Raw genomic sequence first — 22,649 nt, 5'->3', positions numbered from 1 at the left:
GCCCCCCGGCCCCGTCCCGAAAGGCTCTGGGCCGCCTTCGGCCGAGAAATCCGCCCGGCCAAACTCGGGTGTGCGGCAGCGCTCGGCCGGTGCCCGGGGAGCGGCAGCGCCGGCCCGGCAGAGCCGAGCGGGGCAGCGCCGCTGCCCCATCGCAGCCCCCGGGGCGGACCCGGGGCTCGCTGCCCTCTCTCCTCACCGCGGAGCCGCGGCCCGGCCCGCTGCGGGGGGGGGATCCATGCTCCTGGATGCGGCGGCGGCTTCTTCTCCTCCTCTCTCTCTCTCTGTGTGTGTGTGTGTGTGTGTGTGTGTGTGTGTGTGAGTGTGTCTGGGGCTGGGACCGGCCGAGGCTCCCGAGGTTCCCGCTCCCCTCCGCCCCCACCCCGCGTTCCTTCCCGCCGGCACCGTGGGCTGTCAGCGGGACCGGCTCCCCGGGCCAGCACCCCCGGCCGCCGCCCGCGCGGGGGGATAATTAATGACACCCCATTCATTAATTCCCCTCCCCCCCCAATTTGGAGGGCAACAAACTCCGGAGGCACCTGTGGCGGCCTGTGCGCCCTTGCCTCGCCCAGACCTTGCCCGAGCAGAGCAGCTCTGAACCCTCGTGTGCCAGGGGAGCATCCCTGGGCTCCCCCAAGGCATCTCTCAAGTTCCACCCCGAACCCGACGGTGGGGCCAGCTGCTGGGATGACAGCTCGCTGTGCTGGCTTCACAAATCCTCTCAATTCTGAAGTTTTTTTTTCAAATACTTGGAACAAAGCGTGGGATATGCACGCAAGCTTAAGGCATTAAACCACATTATCTGTTAAAACCCAAAAACTGTTTGGGTTTTCCTTGAAGAGTGTAGAAATATTACTGACACCATACCTAAAAGAAGTCATCCTCCAAGAAAGAACCACTTACAGCACCCAGCAAGGAGCAGCAGCTGGGATGCAGCTGCCTTGTCACCATGGCAAGAGCCGCCATCCAACCTCCATCAAGGGGAAAGATAAAAACCAATAGGAGAAGAAAATTCTGCATATCACAAACATTGGAATGACTAGGGGTTAGGCTGACATCAGGATAATGAGGTTCAAAAGAAAGAAGATGCATCAACCTGATATGGCCTACAAATTTGTGAGGTTACTCTTTATGGGTTGTATTCCTACTTTTAAAATGATACTTTTCCCTCTAATTTTCAGCTAAACCACTGAATTTACCAATCCAGAATTGTGTTGGGCAAGGTTCCTCTCTTCGTGAACACTCAATAAACTCATCTGAACTGTGGATCTAAACTCATATTGAAACTTGGTTATTCACCTGACAGGTCCCTAGTTACTGACTGATTCTCCATATACCAAAAGCTGCAGTGTTTCCCGTTGAGGACAGAATTCTTACAGTTCTGACAGCCTGTGCTCGAAAACTTCACGTAAGCGAGGCTTAAATAATTCCAAGCTTGGCTTTATTGCTGCAAATTAAACAATACACCCACAGGCATCCTCCAGAGATTAGCTGGGGGACACCAAAGACACACTCCTTGGGGACGCTTCCTTACAGGACCAGAGTAGCAAATCCCACTTCCCAACTGCTGGCTCCTTCTAGCGTTCTGCCTGAGCCCTCCGGCAGCGCCCTAAGCCCAGTGTCCCCGTCTCAGCCGCTTTCTCCTTTCGTTTTCACCACGTTTCTCTTGCTCCCGAAGAGAAAACCTCCTCAGGCTCGCTGCTCTGGTGCTCCACACCTCTCGGCCGTCCCTCCGCTCCCTCCCACGGGAGCCGCAGAGCCGCGTCCCCCCAGCGCCACCGCACCCCGGGAGAGCGGCGTCGGGCCGGTCCCCCCGCGCCTCACCTGCCGCATCAACGCCGCCGCGCAGCCTCCGTGCTCTGGTTCCGCCGCCGGCTCCCTCAGCCCCAGGCACCCGCGGGCTGCGCCCAGACCCGCCAGCTCGGGAGGCGGCCGGCGCCGAGCCCAGCGGCCCTCCTAGCTTTGCTGGCGGCCGTGGGGCCGACCTCTCTCCGCGGGCTGCTCCCGCCCCGCGGCCCCGCCGGCTGCCCACGGGCGCGGCTCCCGTCCGTGCCGGGCTGGCTCCGTCCGTGCGGGCACGGCCGCGCTGGGCTCGGGCCGGCCCAGAGCCGCGGCGGTTCCGCTTCCTGCTCGCCCAGCCCTGGCCGGGGGGCGGGGCCGCGGCGCGCGGACCCCGCGGAGCGCCCCGACCGCCGCGTCCCATTGGCCCGCGCCGGGCGGGAGCGAGGCTGGGGGGCGGGACTGGGGCGCTGGCGCCAGCCAAACAGAGCGCGGCGCGGGGCGCGTGACGACAGCGTCGCGCAAAGGAAGGGGCGGGGAAGGTAAGGGGGCGGGGCAGGTAAGGGGGCGGGGCGAGGCGCGTGAATCGGGTGCTGACTGGCTAAAGAAAGAACCAATCAAGGGCCCCACAGCCGAGCCCTCCGGATTCGATTGGTCAGCGAGTGAGTGATTTGCATACGGCGGGGTATTTATTGCGGCCAAGGGGAAGGCACGCTCTCGCGCACCGGGTTCGGTGTTGCTGTTTTCGTGCCTGCGCGCCCTCCCCCGGCTCGGCGCGCTGCTCCCGGCTCGGCGCTGCTCTGCGCTCTGCCTTCCCCCGGCTCGGCGCTGCTCGGGTCGCTGCCCCCCCTCCCCTTTTTTTTTTTTTTTTCAACTTTGTGTCTCTCGTAGCAGGAAAGGATGCCTTAGTTTTCTCTTCTGAGGAAAGTCTTTGTAAGCTGAAACCTAGAAATCAAAGTCATAGTTATTTGAGCCTCGTGATGGTATCTAAATTCTGGAAGACTGGTCTCCCATGGAAAGTCTTTCATCTGTGATGGTGAACTAAACTTGAACACGCCTTGGGCTCTGCATCATAAACTGTAAATATGCTGTAAAGCTTATCTGGGAGTGACTAAGTGTACTGCTTTAAATAGAATTTTTTTTTTAAATCAGTGCTTTGTATTTAAATCTACTTTTTTTTTGTTTTGTTTTAATCTGGCACAAGATTATATGGTTTATTTTTGCTCCTGACAAAATAGTCAGGACAAATTCAACAATATAGTCAGGAAGTGATGGGTTCTGCATCTCTAGTGCCATGTATTTCCATGATGCTTTTGCAGAGAGACATGGAGTTTCATTAAGCTCCGGAGTTGAAAGTTTCCATTCTCTCTGCATGTAAATAACTTTCCATGCTTGAATAGCCCCATTGCCTCCAGTGGACTGTTAAGGTGTGAAATTGCTCATGTGTGTAAATGTTTGTGAAAGAAAGGCTGACTGAAAAGGAGTTGGACAAGAGCTGAGAGGCAGGGGGTAGGGTGAGACGTCAAAAGACACTTGAACTTCCATTTGTTCTTTTTTGATCACAGGCCCTCCCCACTATTCTACTTTGACAGACCTGCACAGCTACAAAATGCAAATAGTCTTCCGGTGTTTGTTGCCATGGTTTTCTAGGCCAAGCAAGAACATTAACTAGGATTTGTCTCACAGCCTGTGTATTTTAAAGAATGAATAACACACTGCATGTTTATTAGAAATAGAGCAAGCAAGGCAGAACTGTCCAGCAGAAAGAAAAAAGTTAATATTTTAGATTTATGTTGAGATGCTTTTAATTTTGCATCTAATTTGCATGATAATCACCAATTATAACATGGAAATACTTTTCTAAAGGTCTTAGATGTAAAAGCCACCAGTAAAGTGGATGTTGTTCTGTATTTTCCTTTTAGGTAACTTAGAAGCTACTACATTTCATTCATAATTAATTTGTTCTTAAAAGGCTCTTAATTGTTTATTCTGGCAAAAGATCTCAGATGATCTTTGTGTTGCTAAAGCAGTTCTTTCCCATGCAAGTAAGAGGATTTCAATGGAAGCACAGGCTGCTATTGTTAATCCCTTATTGCTTACGGAATAGGAAGCACCTAGTCATGCAACTTTACTTTTCTCTCAGTCTGTGAGGTCAAGCCCTTAGAGGAGGGGAGGAAATGCACTGTATGCAGCTGCACTGCTGCAGCCTGTCCTGGGATTTTAGGGACTAGCAGCTCTTAGGCATCTTTTACAGTAGCAGGGCATTGGAACTATATGATCTTTAAGGTCCCTTCCAACCCAAACCATTCTGTGATTATATGATTCTTTGAGTGCGGTACTCAGGAGGGAAGATGTTAGGATCCTAGGATGCCATGTTCATTTGTCTGTTTAGGATAGAAGCAGAGCTTCTCGTTTGATTATTGAAGGGCAGGAAAATTTAATTTCCCGCTAAGCCTGCATAAGTAGGGATATGTAGTTGAGTTATTGGGCAAAATTTTGTGTAACAGTGAACCAGCCAATTCTGAGAGCTCTAAAGTGGTCAATTGAGCAGAGACAGTCAGTGGGTTATTTAGACTATTTTTATTACAGCCCAGAAAGGGATAATAAAGTAGATGATTGATTGATGCTCCAGCTGGCTGTGTATTTCTGACTCGATCATACCATGTAACTGCAATAGTTTACTTGTTAGCCTAGTTGTCTGAGAAAACAAGGCATCTGCACATGGTCTGCCCAAATCCTCAACTTGCAGTCTGCTATCTCAAAGCTTCTGTGGGCGCTGTGAGAACAGTCAGATGGGCAGAGGCAAGAGATGAATTGCTAACTCTGCTTCAGGAGTGGCACCTGAGTGAGCCGAGGGGGCTACTGCATGTCCGAGGATCCACCCTGAAGAGATGCCATAAATGACTGTGTCAGAGCTGCACAGGAGAAGATAAAAAGCTCCAGGAAACAGGATTTTGTCAGTTCTGCTGCTCGGGTTATGGATGTTCCCGGCTTATACCAAGAAGGTCTAAAGTCAGTGTTTTGCCTCTCTACCTGAAGCCTGCCCATAATTCTGAAAGAAACACTGTTTCAGTGCAGTGTGCCTCCCACCCAGTACTTTTTCCTACTTGCTAACAAGTTGGAGTTGTGGTGCCTTTTTTTTTTTCCCAGCAGGGTCCCAATAATTGCTGCATATTTGTGAAAGGAAACTGTGATAAACACCACATAAATTACATGTTACACGTGGCCAGCCAACCTCAGAGCACGCAGGAGCTGCTGGTCACAGGTGTACCAGATGTGGCTGCTTTTCATCTGCATGGAAGTGTTGAGACTTCAGAGGAATTACAAATGACTTTAGACTGGACAGTGCTGTGGGGATTGGATCGTGAATTGCCTCTTCTGAAGGTGTTGGGTAAACCTGGCTGTTAGGGTTGGCTGCAGGCCCAGTGTGGGCAAGGGCTGGGCTGTACCTGACCTGGGCCGTACTTGGGGTGCTGAGGAGCATCCAAGGCAGGGCAACAAAGATGGGAAAGGGTCTTGATTTGAAGCCGTGTGAGGACACTGAGGGCACTTGGTGTGTTCAGCTGGAGAAGAAGAGACTGAGAGGAGACCTCACTGCAGTTCCAACTGCCCGGGGAGGGGCAGAGGAGGGGCAGGGACTGAGCTCTGCTCTGGGGGGACCGGGGACAGGACCCAGGGAATGGCTGGAGCTGTGTCAGGGCAGGGTCAGGTTGGATCTCAGGCAAAGGTTCTTCCCCCAGAGGCTGGTTGGGCACTGACCAGGCTCCCCAGGGCAGTGGGCACAGCCCCAAGGCTGCCAGAGCTCCAGGAGTGTTTGGATGATCCTCTGGGGCACAGGGTGTGACTGCTGGGGATGGTCCTGTGCAGGCTGAGGGTTGGACTCGATGATGCTGGTGGGTCCCTTCCAGCAGCAAGGGGGAGGAGGTGCAGGGTGGTGCGAGGGCAGGGGCAGAAGGGCTTTGTAGGGTGTCTTCACTTAGATGTTACTAGAAAAACCCGGTCAGTAACTTAAAAAGTTACCGAATCCCTTTCCCCCTTCCGCCCCCCCCAAAAAATCTCTGCAAGAGCTGCCGAACTCCGGAAGGGCCGCTCGGGGCCGCCGCCGCGGGACCCGCCGCGCTCGGCATTTTCCGCCTCTCTCCGTGAGTCTTCGGCCGCTCCCGCCGCTCCTCGCCGCTCCTCGGCCCCGCTCGGCAGTTTCCGCGCGTTGTCGGGGTAACGCGCAGCATCGCGGGGCGGCCGCGGCCTGCGGTGAGAGCGGGCGGGGGCGGGCCCGGCCCGCGATTGCGGGTCGGTCATGGTCGGTGGGAGGTGCAGGGCGGTCGGTCCCGCGGGCGGCCGGAGCGGGGCTGGGCGGGTCCGCCCACGGGTGCGAACGTGGCGGCGGGACACGCGTGTTTGGCCGTGTTTGCCCGCTCGGGCCCGGGGGTGCGCGGGGCCCGCTCTGGGCCGGCGAAGGGCGGCCACGGCCCGGCCGAGGAACCCCCGCGGGGCCCGGCCCAGCAGCGCGGGCCCGGCCCGGAGCTCCATTCCCTCTTGGCTGAGGCAGGACTCAAACAGGTTTTTACTCTGTCTGTTTTACTACTTAGAGGAGACTATTTATTTAGTCACTAACCATCTTTTTGTAGCACAGCGCAGTTTTGTGTTCTGTTTCTTTTTTTTCTGGGTCTGACTGTTTTGAACAATTTCAGGTTTAAAAGCCAGCCTTTCTTATAGGTAGAGGTTTTAGGAAAAGCTTCTGCTTTTGCTTTGGTAGCTGTCGAGTCTTGTCAGGGCACTGTTGAGGCAACGTGGGCAGAAACCCCATTTCATGGTGTGCCCAGAGATGGGGCTGGTGGCTGTAGCAGCTCCAAACCCAGTCGTGATCAGCCTGCCTTAAATGCTACCTGTGCTGATAATATTGAGACAGCATAAAAGCAGTTTTTAAGGAATTGTCCCCAAAGACAGAATAGCTTTTTTGTTTTCCTGGACGTTGATGATTGTCTTGTGATGTATGTGCACGTGTCCTGGCTCAGCACAGACATTTGCAGCAATAGGGATCTCGAGGTTCCCTACCTAAATCCCAGAAAATTCAAACCCCACAAATCAAAGCTATTTGTTTTGTAATTTAAATACTCTGTCAACTTGTAAGTGATGAATTGAGAGGTTTTTCTGGGGGGAAATTGCCTCATATTGGAAGATAATCTTCCCCTACTCATAAAATTACAGACTCTTTGGGAAGTCTGGGTGGGTGGGTGCAGAAAGACATGACCTCTTGCCCATTCTCTGAGATGATGGACAGTTATCTGTCTGCATTGGTCCCTGTACTGGTGATGTTTGACTTGTGAGCTGACAAACGCTGAAATAAGGCTGGACTTCCCCAAAAGATCTGGTATCGCGAGCACAGGGCCAAGTTAGTGTTGGTGTATGATGTCTGGACTAGACCTGGCTTGTGTCTGGCCAGTTAGGGACAGAGAATTACCTTCAATCTCTCTTTCTTCTGGGAGCAGTCATTAATGTTGTGTCTAATGTTGATCTGTGTGAACATCATGAAGCTCAACATGGCCAAGTGCAAAGTCCTGCCCCTGAGTTGGGGCATATGTGTTTTGGACTCAGTCTTAATCTGGTTATTGATTTGCCTTAACTCCCAAATGTCCTGAAAAGGACTTGAGGGTGTTGGTGGGGGAGAGGCTGGACATGCCTTGTCTGTGTGTGCTGGGATGCAGAAACCCTCCATGTCCTGGGCTGATCCCACAGCATGGGCAGCAGGGGAGGGGGGATTCTGCCCCTCTGCCCCCTCAGGTGAGACCCCATCTGGAGAGCTGCCTCCAGATATGAGAGGCTCCTCTGGAGCAAGTCCAGAGGAGGCCACGGAGATGCTCCGAGGGCTGGAGCTCCTCTGCTCTGGAGCCAGGCTAGGGGTGTTCACCTGGAGAAGAGAAGGCTCCAGGAACACATCACTGTGGCCTTCCAGTATCCTGAGGAATCAGTGCGGGTAGCTTGGAGTGCAGCTGCAGTGCCAGCTGCAGGCTCAGCTCTGGGTGGCCAGAGAACCAGGCAAGAAGCTGTGAACTGCCAACCCTTTGCATAACAAAAGTCACAGGGACCTGTGGCCCAACCAGGTGAGGGACACTCAGAGACACAACAGGAGCTAACAACCCCCAGACTTTCTCACCCTTAGAGTATAAAGCCCAGGGATCCCTCCTCAGAGGCACTAGTTCGGGTTTTTATTTTGTTGTTGCACCAAGATTAAATTATTTTAAGGATCAGGACATCTGAGACTGCTCTGGGAAACGTGGGGTGGAGCTGTTAAGGAAACTCTGACTGCGTGTGTGGAGTGAGCAGCTGTACAGGGGCCTTGGTCCCAGCTCAGGTGACTGACAGGGCAGCTCCTGGAGGGTTGTACAGAGAAGTTTCCTTAACAAGTACTTAAAGGAGGCTTATAGGAAAAATGGAGAGAAAATTCTTATCAAGGCCTGTACTAACAGGATGAAGGGATAACGGTTTGAAACTGGCACATGGCAGGTTTAGTCTGAAGAAAAGTTTTATGATGAGAGTGGTGAGTCCTTGGCACAGGTTGCCCAGAGAAACTGTGGCTGCCCCATCCCTGGAAGTGTCCAAGGCCAGGTTGGACGGGGCTTGGAGCAACCTGGGCTAGTGGAAGGTGTTCCTGCCCATGGCAGGGGGTGGAACAAGATGACCTTTAAAGGTCTCTTCCAACCCAAACCATTCTGTGATTCCATGAGCTCTTACTGTTTTCATAAATTGCCTATGGCTTGTTTCAAAACGGTCTCTCAGGTGCATCTGATCTGATTACTGAGATCAGGTGTCGGGGCTTGGTCATGTTCTATTCCAAGCCACAAAGTGGTTAACTTTTTCAGAAATTATTTTTTTTTAAACCTTGAAAAAATAGACTGTACAGGGCCAGAATCGTTTGTAGAGGCAGTGCTACTTGGTTTTCTTTTTCTTTTTTTTTCCTTGAAGACTTTTGAACAGGTGTCTCTCAGAGCTACAGTGTAAATACATGAGCTAGAAGCAACAGTAAATACATAGATAATGAATTCCCAAGATTACAGAGAGCAAATGGATGTTGGTTTAGTTATTCTTACACCACTGTGTAACCCACTTATGTAAGCAATTTATTTATTTGTGTATAGCAGTCTACTGCACAATTCTGTATAGTTATTGTGATGGTGGAAAGTATTTTATATCAGGGATTGTCTGTAACTTACATGACAATATCACAGAATCTTGTTTTAGTAAGTGCCAGTCTGCCTTTTTAAATATACACAGTATTGATGAAAAATTGTTCTTGCTGTCTATTAATGCCAAAAGGGATGGTTATATTAGTGAGCTGATCAAGAGATGCAGTTTGGAAGACTGACAAACTTAATCTCTTCCATCACTGAAGGGGACTGAAATACCTGAATAATAATAAGTAATATTTAGGAATACAGATGCAAGGAACACTTAAAAGCAGAAAATGGTGGCTGTTGAGAAGACATTACAGCTCTATGGTTTCTTTGATAAAACCATTATTTCATACCAAATGGTGTTTTGTTTTCATTTAGGCATCTCACATTTTTATTTTAATCTGAAGTGGAATTCTTTATTAGTTCAAATTTTTAGCCCAGATAAAGCTTATATGCAAATGTGGACTAAATTCTCCCCCTGTTAGAAAGGACTAAAGTGGTAGTATGGGTACAGAACTCTGGAACAGAACTGGAGATATGAGAAAAAATATATGAAATCAAGATGAAAAACACACGAAATTTTATTTGAATTTTTTTGGGTTTTTTTTTTTTTTTGCATGGCAATAAAACTAGACCCACGAGGTGCCACTTTGGGAATGCTGAGGATTTTGGAAGAGTGTGATGATAAAGGTGGATGGATCTTGTTGAAAGATGAAATCGCTTGTCTGCAGGCTGACTGCTCCTGTGTCTGGTAGTTCATGCTGTTCCTTGTAGTGTCAGAGGCAAGATACAGAACTGCCAACTTACTGAGCAGTTGCCCACCTTTCTAACCTAAGTGACCAGCAAATTAGTTATTTTAGGCACTGACAGAAGGTTTGAAGAGAAGAGGCCTTAAAAGAAGAGTCTGTTCATGTCCATTTTACATCCTGGTAACCTCAGCCAGTCTCACTGCTGAGCATGTGTGTGCCTGCAGGTTCTGAACTCACTGTTTAGCTGGACAGAAGAAAAGGTCTCTTCCCCTTAAGTGTCACAGGAGTATTTTAAACCTTTCATGGTTTGTTTGGTTGTAGTTTTGGGGGGCTTTTTGTTTTGGTTTGGTTTTCACCAGGTCTTGGCAGGGTCCTGCACCTGGGGAGGAATAACCCCATGCCCCAGCCCGGGCTGGGGGCTGCTCTGCTGGGCAGCAGCTCAGTGGAGAAGGCCTGGGGGTTCCAGTGGACACCAGCTGTCCCTGACCAGCCCTGGGACTAGGGTGGGGGATCCTGGGGTGTGTGAGGGAGGGCATTTCCAGCAGGTCAGGGAGGGGATCCTGCCCCTCTGCTCAGCCCTGGTGAGGCCTCACCTGGAGTGCTGTGTCCAGTTCTGGGCTGAGGGAGCTGGGGCTGTTCAGCCTCCAGAGGAGACACTGAAAGGGGACCTCATCCCTGTCTGTCACTGTCTGCAGGGAGAGGGCAGAGGATGGACCAGGTTCTGCTGGGGGGGCCCAGCAACGGGACAAGAGGAATGGGCAGAAACTGGAAGTTTCATCTGAAAATTAAGAACTTCTTCACCGTGCAATGATTGAGCACTGAACAGGCTGCCCAGAGACGATGTGGAGTCTCCTTCACTGGAGATATTCCAGAACCCTCTTGACACAATCTTGTGCCATGTGCTCTGGGATGATCCTGCTGGAGCAGGGAGGTGGGACCAGATGACCCACTCTGTGGTCTCTTCCAACCTGAACTGTTCACTGACTCTGTGATTGTTTGCTGGTAAATCAAGGTGTTTTGGTCCAGCTGTTTTTCTTTTGAATCCAAGCCAATAAGATCCCACAGCACAAATCCCAAAGACCATCTCTGTATATAAAGTATTACATATTTGTAAACCTTCTCCATTTCTGACTCACAGCTCTGAAAAGAGTTTTGTTCTCGGGTTCTTTTCTGTGGAACATCAACACTTATTGAGTATTTTCATTCAAATCTTGGTAATAGTTCCAATGTAGCAGTTAAACTAATCCTGTATGATTTCAAAAGTCCAGGCTCCAAAGTGGTGACAAGTGTTAAAACTTAATTTGAAACCCAGAAGTGAGATTTTACAACATAAAGTAGCTCAGTCTGTACCTTAATTAACATCTTTGGATATGAAGTGCTGAAAATAGCTTTCTGGTAAATTCTGTGTTATTTCAGAGTCCTTTGAAATGGGCCAGCACAAGCCACTGGTGAGGGACTGATACTGGCCTGTGTGCACTGTAAATCTACAGACTGCAAGGCTTGGTGTTTCTCCATGTTTTTTAAAAAAATACCACTGTGAACTTTCTCATGTCTGTGCAGTGTGTGTTAACAGGATGATACTGTAGTTTTATTTTCCCACATTTTTCAAGCATGCTCTTTATATATAGTACATAAGATAAATATAATACAACATATATAGTGTATATGTATTATCTCTGTAAGCATACCTGCTAGAGATGTTTGCTTTCCTTGGACAGGTTTGCAGTCTGTGGCAGCTCCTGTTGTTATGGCTGTGTACGTGGATCATCGGACAGACGCTCCCGATTCCGTTGCCTCCCCTTCCCACATTGCTTGGCACCCACTTCACCCGCTCCTGGCAGTTGCTTCCATCAGCACAGCAGCTGGGGGCTGTGTGGATATCTACCTGGAACAGGTGAATAATCAGCAACTTTGCTTTTGGTTTTGATATGGAGTCACAGAATCACAGACTGTTTCGGGTTGGAAAGGACCTTAAAGCCCATCCAGTTCCAGCACTTGCCATGGGCAGGGACACCCAAGCTCCAAGCCCCATCCAACCTGGCCTTGAACACTTCCAGGGCAGCCAGAGCTTCTTTGGGCAACCTCTCATAGTTTAAAAAACTTCACATTTTTTATCTCTATATTTGCAGCCTTACTTATGCTCTGTAAATCCCTTTCTCTGGATTTTAATTACTATCCATGTCCCGTGCTATTTAGGACATGACAGATTCATCAGCTACTCATTATATGTGTTTTTAAAAAAATCTTCATAAATTAAATTGATCTTTTGATTGAAATTTGATCTTTACAGCCTTTAAATCTTGTTTGTGATGATTACTGACTTGCTTTTTACTTCTCATAGTATGAGAATCTCAGGCTTATAAGTAAAATGAACACATGCTGTTGCTTCTTTTTAACTATTAAGTAAGTAGCACATACAAAGAAATGGAAATTAAACAAATCATTCCACCACCTTGAGACTGAACTGATTTGCTAGACTCAACTTGTTCCATTTGAGTAGGTTGTTTCCTAGTACAGTTTCTGTCTGTAGACAGATATTTCCTTTGCATACTCTAAACTTTACATGAGAGGGCTTTGGTTTGCATAATTTTTAGGAAAAAAGCTTGCTATTTGGGGAAATAGCACTACAAGTTATATAGCAGCAGTCTTACTGGAAATGTGTAAGTCTGTTAATAGGAGTAGTCTATAAAATGTGTACTTTTCAAAGGGTATTATGAAAAATTGTCATCCTAGTTCTACAAATGAAAAAATAAATACGTAGAGAGGTTAAATGAATCATCTGAAATATTCTTGCAAACGTGCCCAAAGGAGGATCTGCCTTTAAGAGCTGTTGGAGCATTAGATTATTCTGTGTCCTCAGTGATGTGCTTTATTCTTTTTCAACACTTGGGGGATTTTTTTACCTTGAAATGTGCTCAAAGCCTTGAGCCTTGCAGGAGTGAAAGCTTGATATTGACTGGGAGCTGCTCCTATGTGCTGGGAGGGAAGAACAGCGTGGAAAAGCAGAGCCAGGCTTTCCCTCACTCAACACTGCTGAATTCTCATTAGCAATTTCCAAATGGATGTACTGCGTGTTGTAGCACATTTTCATTTTAGCACATAAAATAGCTGCAACGAGAATTTGTGTAGCCACTTCATATCTCTGGCAGGTAGCTCTCCTACATGCCAGTCCTTTATCACAGGAAAATATCTTGCTGACTGGACAGTGAATCTGAAGGTTTGGCTGCATCCGTGTGCTGAGTTTCCATCGGGCTGAGCTCACGCTGATTTCGGTTCACAGGGAGAACATGTGTCTGATTCACATGTGGAGAGAAGCTTTCAGGTCACATTGCTTGCCTGGCACCCTTCCAGACCCATCCTGGCAGCAGGATGGGAGATGGGAGAAGTTGTGGTACTGAACAAACAAGAAAAGGAGCAGCACGTTGTACCCCCAGATCACAGCGCTAAAATCACAGTCCTGAGCTGGAGCACGAGTGGTACCTGCCTCGTGTCTGGGGATGAGGTGAGTGGCTGAAATGCCAGTTGTGTGTCTGTTGTGGAACACAGTGTTGGAAGCTCTGTGATGGGGAGGGATCATGGAATGGATTGTTAGGGGAAGGGAGAGTTTTGTGGGAGAGAAATTTCCTTTCTTTAGGTACAAATTAAAACTCTTTGAGAATAAAATCAAATCTTAGGGTTTTAACTTTTTCCACAGTACTCATTGCTGTTCTACCAATTTCTCTTTAAATAAAAGTGTAACTAATCTCAGTAAGTGTTGGGGTGTCCTGTGCGGGCCAGGAACTGGACTCAATGATCCTTGTGGGTCCCTTCCAACTCAAGATGTTCTATGATTCTACAATTCTATCTTCACTGAGATTTCTGTCATCATAAATCCTGAAATGCAAAGAATCCTAAAGACCTAAGTGCCTTCTTATGATGAGAGCCTATTTGTAAGGCAAATAACTTTTATAACAAGGAGCTAAAGCTTTAGATTGTTAAGAGTGATTGGGAAAATACAGGATAGAATGTGAAAACGTATCTATTTGGAAAGGACCTAGATAGATAATGAGGTCAATGTCCTTTGTCCTTTTCAAATACCATTTGAAAACAGACCAGTTCTACATCCTTTCCAGTGAACAGGTAGTGAGCTTTTTTTTTTTTTCATTTCCAATCTTATGTGTTTCAAACTCAGAATTGAGTTTGCAACTAGTTTAGTTTATCTGGATACGGGCTGGGATACCTAGAATGAGATGGAAGGAAGCTCAGCAGCTTTAGAAAGCTGCTGGCTTTTCCTCCATTCCTATAAATGGTGCAGGTGGTTTTAATTGGGATCTTTGGAATTTGGTGACATTTAAAGCTGAGGGAAGAGTGAGAGGAGGAGCCAGCAAGGTCATAGGATCCTGTGATTTTCAGAGGTAACCAGCAAACATTGTATGAACTGCAAGTGGCCTCGTGGGACAGGAGTACAGCAGTGTCACAGATGCACAGCTGAGTGACGTTGTTTAAGCTGCAAGAGACAGCATTGCACTTAATAAACAGTTTTGGATGGTATAAATACTGCCATCTTACTATTGAAAAGAAGTTAGAACTTTTAATCGTAAGAAAAAAAGAAGGAGATAATATAATGTTAAATATAACTTCGATTCCCTGTGGCTTAGTTTTAAGTGGGAGTGATTATATGTGTCAACTAAATGAAAGGAAAGGTTTTGTTCTGTCAGTAAAACGTTTATTTTATTTTTATGTGTAGTGAGTAGCTGAAGTCTGGATTCTCATCTGTGTGCAAAGTGGATTGAATTAACTGTTACCTTTTTCCAGCTCGGTTTCCTGTTTCTGTGGAAGGTGGACCACCGAGGCAGAGTGCAGGGCCCTGCCCTGGTGAAGCAGGAGTATGGGAAATGCCTGGGGCACTGTGTCTTTCGGCCACCCCCTCCTGGCGAGTGAGTATTGGCCCTGGCAAAGCTCTGCTAGACCAGGTCTTTGTCTTGTTCCACAGAAAGAAAGTCCTACTCACAGATGAACTGTTTTTAAATATATGAAAAAAGGTTCTTCTCCTAACTGCCCTTTATTTCCAAGCTCTTCTCACACTCTGGTAGCTGCCTCTGTGTCCTGTATGCTGCAACAGGACTTCATCCTCTTGTCCATACCTTCTGTCTCTTGCTGTTAACTCTTCTGTCTTCAGTTCTAATTAGCAGTGTTGCTGATCATGAAAAGCAGTAAGCACACTGGAAACATTATTATCATTAAAGTATTGGCAAAAATAATTAAATTAAAAGTCAGTTCTTAAACATTATTATTTCTTTCTTCTCCAAGCAAGAAATAGGAAACAGCTCTAGTAAAAAAGAAGAGTTTTCCTTGCCCGGGCTCTTCTGTTTCATATCTCCATAAAAATAATAATGCTTATGGGAAAAAAAGGTGAAACAATGCAAATGAAAACTAATATTAAAGTTTTGTTTTTATCTTTTTGAGTTTGCCCTTTTTCCAAGCAGTGTATGAAACATCTTTTTTCTTTTTATACAATATACTTAATTAACAAGGCATCCATTCTTTGAGACTGAAACTACTCTGTTCTGTAAGGAATTGGGATTGAAGTATCTCTGTTTGCAGGGACTTTGTACAGCTGGCAAAAGCAGCTGTGAGTGGTGATGAAAAGGCCTTGGATATGTTTAACTGGAGGAAAGCTGGAAAGGGATCACCTCTGAAAATGGCAGTCCAGGAAGGACTCTCCTTCTTTATCACCTTGACAGATGGTAAGAGCAAAACTACTTTTCCAGTCTGCTGGAACATTTCCTTAAAGCTTCAAAGTAGCTCAGTGCACAATAGTTCTGTTTTCATATATCTAACATCTAGAGTATATCCATATATCCATCATGTTCATATATTCATAGGAGTTGTAGAATGTTTGTGGTAAGAAGAAATTAATAAAATTATTTAAATCTTACCATCTTCAGGGTGGTCCTGTCCACAAGGACACCAGAGTTACTGGGTTAGTCAGGTTCCTGAAGAAGTGAGCGCGAGGAAAACCATCTCTAACACAAGTGTAGATAAAATTAGCAGTTGTCAGCACTTCGTGCAAACCTTCAAAATAATATGCATGTCGTGAGGTGTTTTTATCTATAAATAGGCAAATGCTGCTAAAACATACATCCTAAAATAAATTCTGAATTTGCTTTTTCATGTTTTTCTCATTCTTTGAAACGATCCTTCAGTCTAAGGGAGCAAAAATAGTCTGAGAATCTGTTCTGTTAGTTTTCTCCCTAATATCGTCTCTTCCTGGTCTTTTCCTCTCCCTTTTAGTCTTCTGGGTACTAGTTTGCCCCAAGCAATTTTCTTCTCACCCCATTGTTCTCCTGATGCCTTCTCTCTCTAACGTGCTCATTCTGAACTGGAGCCAGAATGTGTGTGACAAGTAGCACAATGAGTATGTTTCTGGCAGGTGATTTGAGTATATAGTCCTCTTGATTCAAGTGTTAACTACTCTGAAAACATTTCAGTTACACTGGTTCTGCAGCTCAGTTACAGTGTGATTCAGTGTTTTATCAAGAATGACACCCCCAGTTTACAACAGCACAGCAGCAGTACAGCTGGCAGGAGTGGCATGGGCCAGCTGCGTGGTTGGAAAAGGCTTACAGAGCACTTCTCAAAGGTACGAGGAGAGAAGGAAGCTTTGAGAAGCTGTGCTTGTTCCATCCTCACCTTCAAAGCCGCTGTTTTGGTGGTGCAGAGCCCCATCTAGGGACAGTCTCCGCGTCTTGCAGGTGCTGTCCTTGCTTGGGCCTCCTCGCCGCACTTCTCAAATTTCAGTCAAATGGCACTGTTCCTTTTGAGCAGCCTCATTAACTAGGTTGGTTTGGGCATATGTGTTTTGGACTCAGTTTTTAATCTGGTTATTGATTTGCCTTAACTCCCAAATGTCCTGAAAAGGACTTGAGGGTGTTGGTGGGGGAGAGGCTGGACATGCGTTGTCTGTGTGTGCTGGGATGCAGAAACCCTCCATGTCCTGTGCTGATCCCACAGCGTGGGCAGCAGGGGAGGGGGGATTCTGCCCCTCTGTCCCCTCAGGTGAGACCCCACCTACAGTTCTGTGTCGGGGTCTGGGATCCTCAGCACAGGAAGGACATGGAACTGCTGGAGAGAGTCCAGAGGAAGCCACAGTGATGATCCGAGGGCTGGAGCCCCTCTGCTCTGGAGCCAGGCTGGGAGAGCTGGGGGTGTTCACCTGGGGAAGAGAAGGCTCCAGGGAGACCTGAGAGCTCCTTCCAGGGCCTGAAGGGGCTCCAAAAGAGCTGGAGAGGGACTTGGGACAAGGGCCTGGAGGGCCAGGACAAGGGGGAATGGCTTCCCACTGCCAGAGTGCAGGGATAGATGAGATAGTGGGAAGAAGTTGTTGGCTGTGAGGGTGGTGAGGCCCTGGCACAGGTTGCCCAGAGAAGCTGTGGCTGCCCCATCCCTGGAAGTGTCCAAGGCCAGGTTGGACAGGGCTTGGAGCAACCTGGGCTAGTGGGAGGTGTTCCTGCCCATGACAGGTGGGTTGAAAAGAGATGAACTTTAGGGTCCCTTCCAACCCAAACCATTCTGTGGTTTAACAAGATGAAATTATCTGTGCAGTGTTTTATGTCAGGGAGAAAATAAAGCAGTGGGACAGGACTTTGACATTTTTTTTATATGGCTGGAATGTAGAGGATAGTAATGTATTTGCAAGAGTTTTGGAAATCTAAACATTCTTTTAATTAGATACATCATATTGTTCCTTGGGTACAACATTTTAGCATGGATCCTTAATGTTCATTTTTATACATTTGCATTTTCTACTTCAGCTTTTGGGGGAAGATACTATTTAATTTTGTAGGGTTTTTTTGATTTGCACTGGTTTAAAATGTCACCCTTGTATAATACCATGATTTGCTAAGACATTATGTGGGTGTGGCATGAGATCTGTCAGGTTTCAATGACATTGGTTTGGGTGATCTTTGTAATACCACTTACAAAGAACCATGTAGGGGTTTTCACTGCCTAAACCTGGGCATGCAGTGGGCCGAGGCCAGTTGTATGAGGTTCAGTAAGGCCAAGTGCTGGGTTCTGCACTTGGGTCCAATAACCTCGTGGAGCTTCAGGCCTGGGACAGTGACTGGAAAGTGCCCGGCAGGAAAGAACCTGGGGGTGCTGGTCAGCAGTGGCTGAGCATGAGCCAGGTGTGCCCAGGTGGGCGAGAAGGCCAATGGCCCCTGGGCTGTCTCAGAAATAGTGTGGGCACAGGACCAGGGCAGTGCCCATCCCTGTGCTGGCACTGCTGAGGTGCCTCCAGCCCTGGGGGCAGTTCTGGGACCCTCAGACAAGGGACACTGAGGGGCTGGAGCACGTCCAGGGAAGGGAACGGAGCTGGGGAAGGGTCTGGAGCAGCTGAGGGAGCTGGGGGGGCTCAGCCTGGAGAAAAGGAGGCTCAGGGGGGACCTTCTGGCTCTGCAACTCCCTGACAGGAGGGGGGGGGTCGGGCTCTGCTCCCAGGGAACAAGGGACAGGAGGAGAAAAAACAGTGTCAAGTTGTGCCAGGGCAGGTTTAGGTTGGATATTTGGGACATTTTTTTCCCTGAAAGGGCAGTCAGGCACTGGCACAGCTGCCCAGGGCAGTGGTGGAATCAACGTGCCCTGAAATGTGGCATTTTGTAGTAGGGTTTAGTGGGCATGGTGGTACTTGGTTGAAGGTTGGACTTGATGATGTTGGAGGTCCTTTCCAACCTTAATGATTCTGTGATTCTATGATTTATAGACTAGTACAATTTAATGAAATGATAGTGGCTTTTAAAACATTGATGGGTGCCATAGTTGCTGTTGTCAGTGTTCTTAGAAAGACACCATCCCATTTGCCAATGAAATTAATGGATTAAAGCTGAATTTGATGTGCGGTGCAGTGTTTCTAAACAATGGAGAACTTCGGGTCTGCAGTTTTCTGTCATCTAAACTCTGCTGTAAATTGGACCAATTCTTAGCTGCCATTCTTCTTTCACATATTATTTCTAAGACCGAAGATTTCAGAAGCCATCTTTCATGCAGAAAGTGTGCTTGTAGTTTAAAATTATTATTATTATCATTATTATTATTATTATTGGATTTCCTAAATAGGGAAAAATAATATTTAGTTTATTGCTCCTCACAGCTGTCGTAGTCTGTATCATGAGACAAACTATGAAACAAAAGAATTATTGGGTTTTTTACCTTTTCAGCACTTGTGGAATGTTTTGTTAAGGTAGAAAGCAGCAACTTTGGGTTTTGTAGCGAAAAGCTTTTGACTAAAAGCTGCACCTTGTTTGTGTGTGCTGCAGGTTCTGTGCACTACGTGAATGAGAAAGGAAAGACAAGGCAGGTGTTGTCCACTGACAGTCTGGTCCGAAAGCTCCTGTTGCTGGAGGAAAGAGATGTTTTACTTATAATAACAGAGAACCTGCAGTTGTCCTTGTATGCACTTACCCCTGAGGGAGAGGCAGAAGAGCTCTTGAAGGTAAGAGTCACACTACATGGTAAAGTTGCAATATTTATTCTTTGTAAGTATTTGTTTGTTTGGGGTTTTTTTTTGATTATCACTATTTTGCCTACAAATGAATTAACTGTCATTTTTGTTTCTCAGATAATACCTTGATGAACAAACAAAAATATGCTCAATTAAAAGTGGAATAGGGTGATCTGTTACTGAACTTGGAAAGGTGGTTTTTTGATTCTGTGATCTTGTCTTCCTATTTTTTCATAATTTTCTTTCATTTTGATTCTATCTTAATCCCTTTACACTTCATTGCCTTTTCATAGTGAATTGGAGAAAAACTGGAAATTCCAGTATAATCAAATATTTGTTAAAATGTTTTGTGGATAAATAGTCAATAATCTGTGTCCTTAGAGATTTGGAGCTTACCTGTCTTTCAGCACCTCCTCTGGGTGACACTGCCTTTGTCTGCACATCTGAAAGATGGTATAGTTTTTACACTGTGAAAGTGTTCTTACAGCTGGAAAGGCGAGGCAGCTTTCAAAAAATTAAAGCCCAGTAGTCACAGAATGACAAATAATAATGTAGTGACTCAAAAATTATTTGGGGCAAAAAAGGGCAAAAAGCAAACAAACCTCTTCCAGGACTTATAATCTCCTTGCCTCAAATAAAATACTGCACTGTTACAGAATGCTGCTTGTGAGTGGAACCCAAACCTTCACCTTCCTAGGATGTTTTTTCTCTTTATCTAAGATAGAAAAAGACTAGACACTTGTGTATTACGGGAGTGTCCACCTCTTATTGATCATTACTTATGTTTGACTAGAAGTAAGATTTGGTATTTCACATTTTAAAGCAATCTTTATCAAGTTCTAAGAGAAGACCTAGTGCAAGAGTGAAAAACTGCTCCTTACTTACTTAATTAACCCACTACAAGGTTTCTTTTATTAAATTTATACATCACATCTTGATGCACTTAGTGGTGATCACTTTTAGTCTGTCTGAACTGACAGGGTCGAGTTATTCTTACATCTTAACTTTTTAGCCAAACTAGGCAGTTCAGATGCTTACTGTCCTTCAGTGTGTTCCTTCTGTAAATTTATTTATGTGCTTATGGTTAACAGGTGAAGTTAAGTGGGAAGACTGCTCATTCTGCAGACATCATTCTGATAGACCATAGCCTGGTTGTTACAGCACTAGGTGAGACAGTCATCAGGTAAGAACCCTCGTTTGAAAGTTTTCTGGCTGCCTCTGAGAAGGACCAGCTGAAAGGTTTACAGTCTGCAATGAACTGAATATTTTGCTGAAATCTTGGTTGTGGGGTTTTTTACCAATAATGAAAAAGTCCCAATATTTCCTAATTTTTTTTCTCAAAATAAATAGAGAAATTGAATGAAAAATCTGTTTCCTCGAGGACAAAAACTGATTCTATATGGCCTGCTTTCTTTCTAGGTATTTTATATTGTTAGGCAGTGCTACCCAAATCTGTTCCTTCCTTGAGTGCTGTTATTGATTTCTTCTAAAAATAGACCCACCTGGGGGTTTTGCAGCCATTTAGCTGCTCTTGCCAGTGTTACACTCTGATCCTTAGGATACTCATAGCATCAGTAACTGGAAAAAAGTGCTTACTTTTCAGGTCATTTCTCTGTTACTGTAATATAAGACAAGTAATTAAGTTTCTCCTGTCCCTAATCCTTTAAAGTATGTATGTTGCTTTGCCATGCTGTTATGTTACTATGTTCTGTAGTTTTACCTTTTTGGATCTTTTTAAAATATTTTCTTCCTGTCTTTACTATGACTTGCTCTACCTGTTTCCTCCAACTTTTTTGGAGGGTGGGAGTGTTCCATTAACATCACTAGCTCCCTATCTGCTACTATCAGACAAGATTTTCTGTTAATTTTATGAGAATACAATAAAGACCGAGTATCAAGAAGGAATATGTTTTATGGCAGTGTTTAGTTCTAGAAAATAAATCTGGAATCTGAAGGACTGGTGGCTAACCAAGGGATATTCTTAAAATAGGGGAGGAAGCATAAGTTGGGAGAAGGAAAATTGCAACTAGCCCTCATTTTTTTTCTTTTTTTCTTAAAACTGGTTTTGCTTCTGATACCTTTCTTCATAGTAGAATATCCCAAAAAGTGCTGCAGATTAAAAAGTCAAAGGAAAAGGATTGTTAAGAAATTCACGTTCCAGAGACAGCTGCTGACAATTTAATTTTAAAAATTGGGTGATCTGGGTGTTAGGGAAATAGCAAATTCATGCCATGTACAGCATCCTATTGACTGTGTTTAGCAAGACACCTGGAAGGAAAAGCATTATTAACACTCTTGTTTTGTGTGCCTTAGGTTCTGGGATTTGGACCGAGATGAGAACTACGTGCTCTCCCCAGATGTGCAATTTGGCTTTGAAGGAGGAGAATGTATTAACTGCGTGTCTTACTGCAGTGCTAAAGGTGAGAAATAACATGGGAGCTGTGATCTCTTGGTCCTAATCCTTGTCAAACCTCAGCCTTCCGTGCCCTGGAGTCATTTCAGTATATTTGCCTTGTGACTGAGGGTCTTGGTGGCAGCATGTGATGTAGAAGGTTTTAGTTTGGATCAGAAATGTGCCTTTGAAGGTGCAGGGAGATCATTCAGTACTCCATCACACCTTAACTTGCTGTGGAGTTGTCTCATGGCACACAAGCTGGATTCCCTTTGGTACTCCTGGAGTACTCCTAATGCACTCCAGCGTGTTTTGGGCATTCAGTTGACAAGCCCACACTACAGCTAATGCAAAGGAGAGCTCACCAGCATGTAATGTGTGGATGCCAGGTCTCGAAAATGGATCTTTTCTACAGAGCTGCTCTTGTCCATCACCTGGTTTGCCCATGCAGGCACAGTTGCTGTCTCCTGGAGTGGTTTTCAGTGGTCGTTTGCCCATGGTGACTAAAAACCAGCTATTCAAAAATAAACACGGACTGTATGAGGAGCAGCTGAGGGCACCAGTTTTGTTCAGCTGGAGAAGAGGAGGCTGAGGTCAGACCTCATCGGGGCCAGCAGCTTCCTTGCAAGGGGCAGTGGAGGGGCAGCTCTGATCTCTGCTCTGTGTGACCAGGGACAGGACACAAGGGAACGGCTGGAGTTGTGTCAGGGGAGGGTTAAATTGGATATAGGAAAAGGTTCCTCCCCCACAGGGTGGTTGGGCACTGAACAGGCTCCCCAGGGCAGTGGTCTTGGCCCCAAGACTGCCAGAGCTCAAGGATCATTTGGACAATGCTCTCAGGAACATGGTGGGATTGTTGGGGTGTCCTGTGTAGAGCCAAGAGCTGGACCCAATGATCCTTGTGGGTCCCTTCCACCTCAGGATATTCTATGGTTCTATATTCTAATAAATGGTTAAAATGAAGTCATTGTCTGATATATGAAAAAGATAACTTCGTCTGGTAGCTTAAAAAGTGCACCTTGTGATGTGGAACTTCTCTCGTTGTTTCTCCTGAAAGATTCCCCAGTCCAGGACTAGGA

At 46.4% G+C, this 22,649-nt stretch overlaps 2 protein-coding genes across 10 annotated transcripts in view; one reads left to right on the top strand and one right to left on the bottom strand.

Moving 5' to 3' along the window:
• The window catches only part of CRAMP1 (cramped chromatin regulator homolog 1), a 48,937-nt gene extending 46,831 nt beyond the window's left edge, over positions 1-2,106 (bottom strand). For 4 of the 7 annotated variants that reach the window (XR_003535933.1, XM_027693704.1, XM_027693709.1 and 1 more), the window contains exon 1: positions 197-320. Coding sequence is in view for 3 of the 7 variants with exons in the window: in XM_027693704.1 (XP_027549505.1) it covers positions 197-237 (41 nt within the window). In the remaining 4 variants the exon portion in view is untranslated. The other 3 variants (XM_027693706.1, XM_027693708.1, XM_027693707.1) reach the window with 3 other exon arrangements.
• Positions 2,107-5,948: 3,842 nt separating this feature from the next.
• The window catches only part of IFT140 (intraflagellar transport 140), an 80,875-nt gene continuing 64,174 nt past the window's right edge, over positions 5,949-22,649 (top strand). For 2 of the 3 annotated variants that reach the window (XM_027693744.1, XM_027693742.1), the window contains exons 1-8: positions 5,949-6,027; positions 11,416-11,591; positions 12,978-13,199; positions 14,492-14,613; positions 15,281-15,423; positions 18,994-19,169; positions 20,270-20,361; positions 21,492-21,598. In XM_027693744.1, coding sequence (XP_027549545.1) covers positions 11,445-11,591; positions 12,978-13,199; positions 14,492-14,613; positions 15,281-15,423; positions 18,994-19,169; positions 20,270-20,361; positions 21,492-21,598 — 1,009 coding nt within the window. In that variant the 5' untranslated portion in view covers positions 5,949-6,027; positions 11,416-11,444. Of the gene's footprint in view, positions 6,028-6,284; positions 6,337-11,415; positions 11,592-12,977; positions 13,200-14,491; positions 14,614-15,280; positions 15,424-18,993; positions 19,170-20,269; positions 20,362-21,491; positions 21,599-22,649 lie in introns of those variants that run through there. The other variant, XM_027693743.1, reaches the window with a different exon arrangement.

The sequence above is a fragment of the Neopelma chrysocephalum genome, unplaced genomic scaffold (genome assembly GCF_003984885.1).
Source record: "Neopelma chrysocephalum unplaced genomic scaffold, ASM398488v2 Primary Assembly neopelma1_93, whole genome shotgun sequence".
Classification (NCBI taxonomy): Eukaryota; Metazoa; Chordata; class Aves; order Passeriformes; family Pipridae; genus Neopelma; species Neopelma chrysocephalum.
This window is presented reverse-complemented; position numbering and strand designations above follow the sequence as displayed.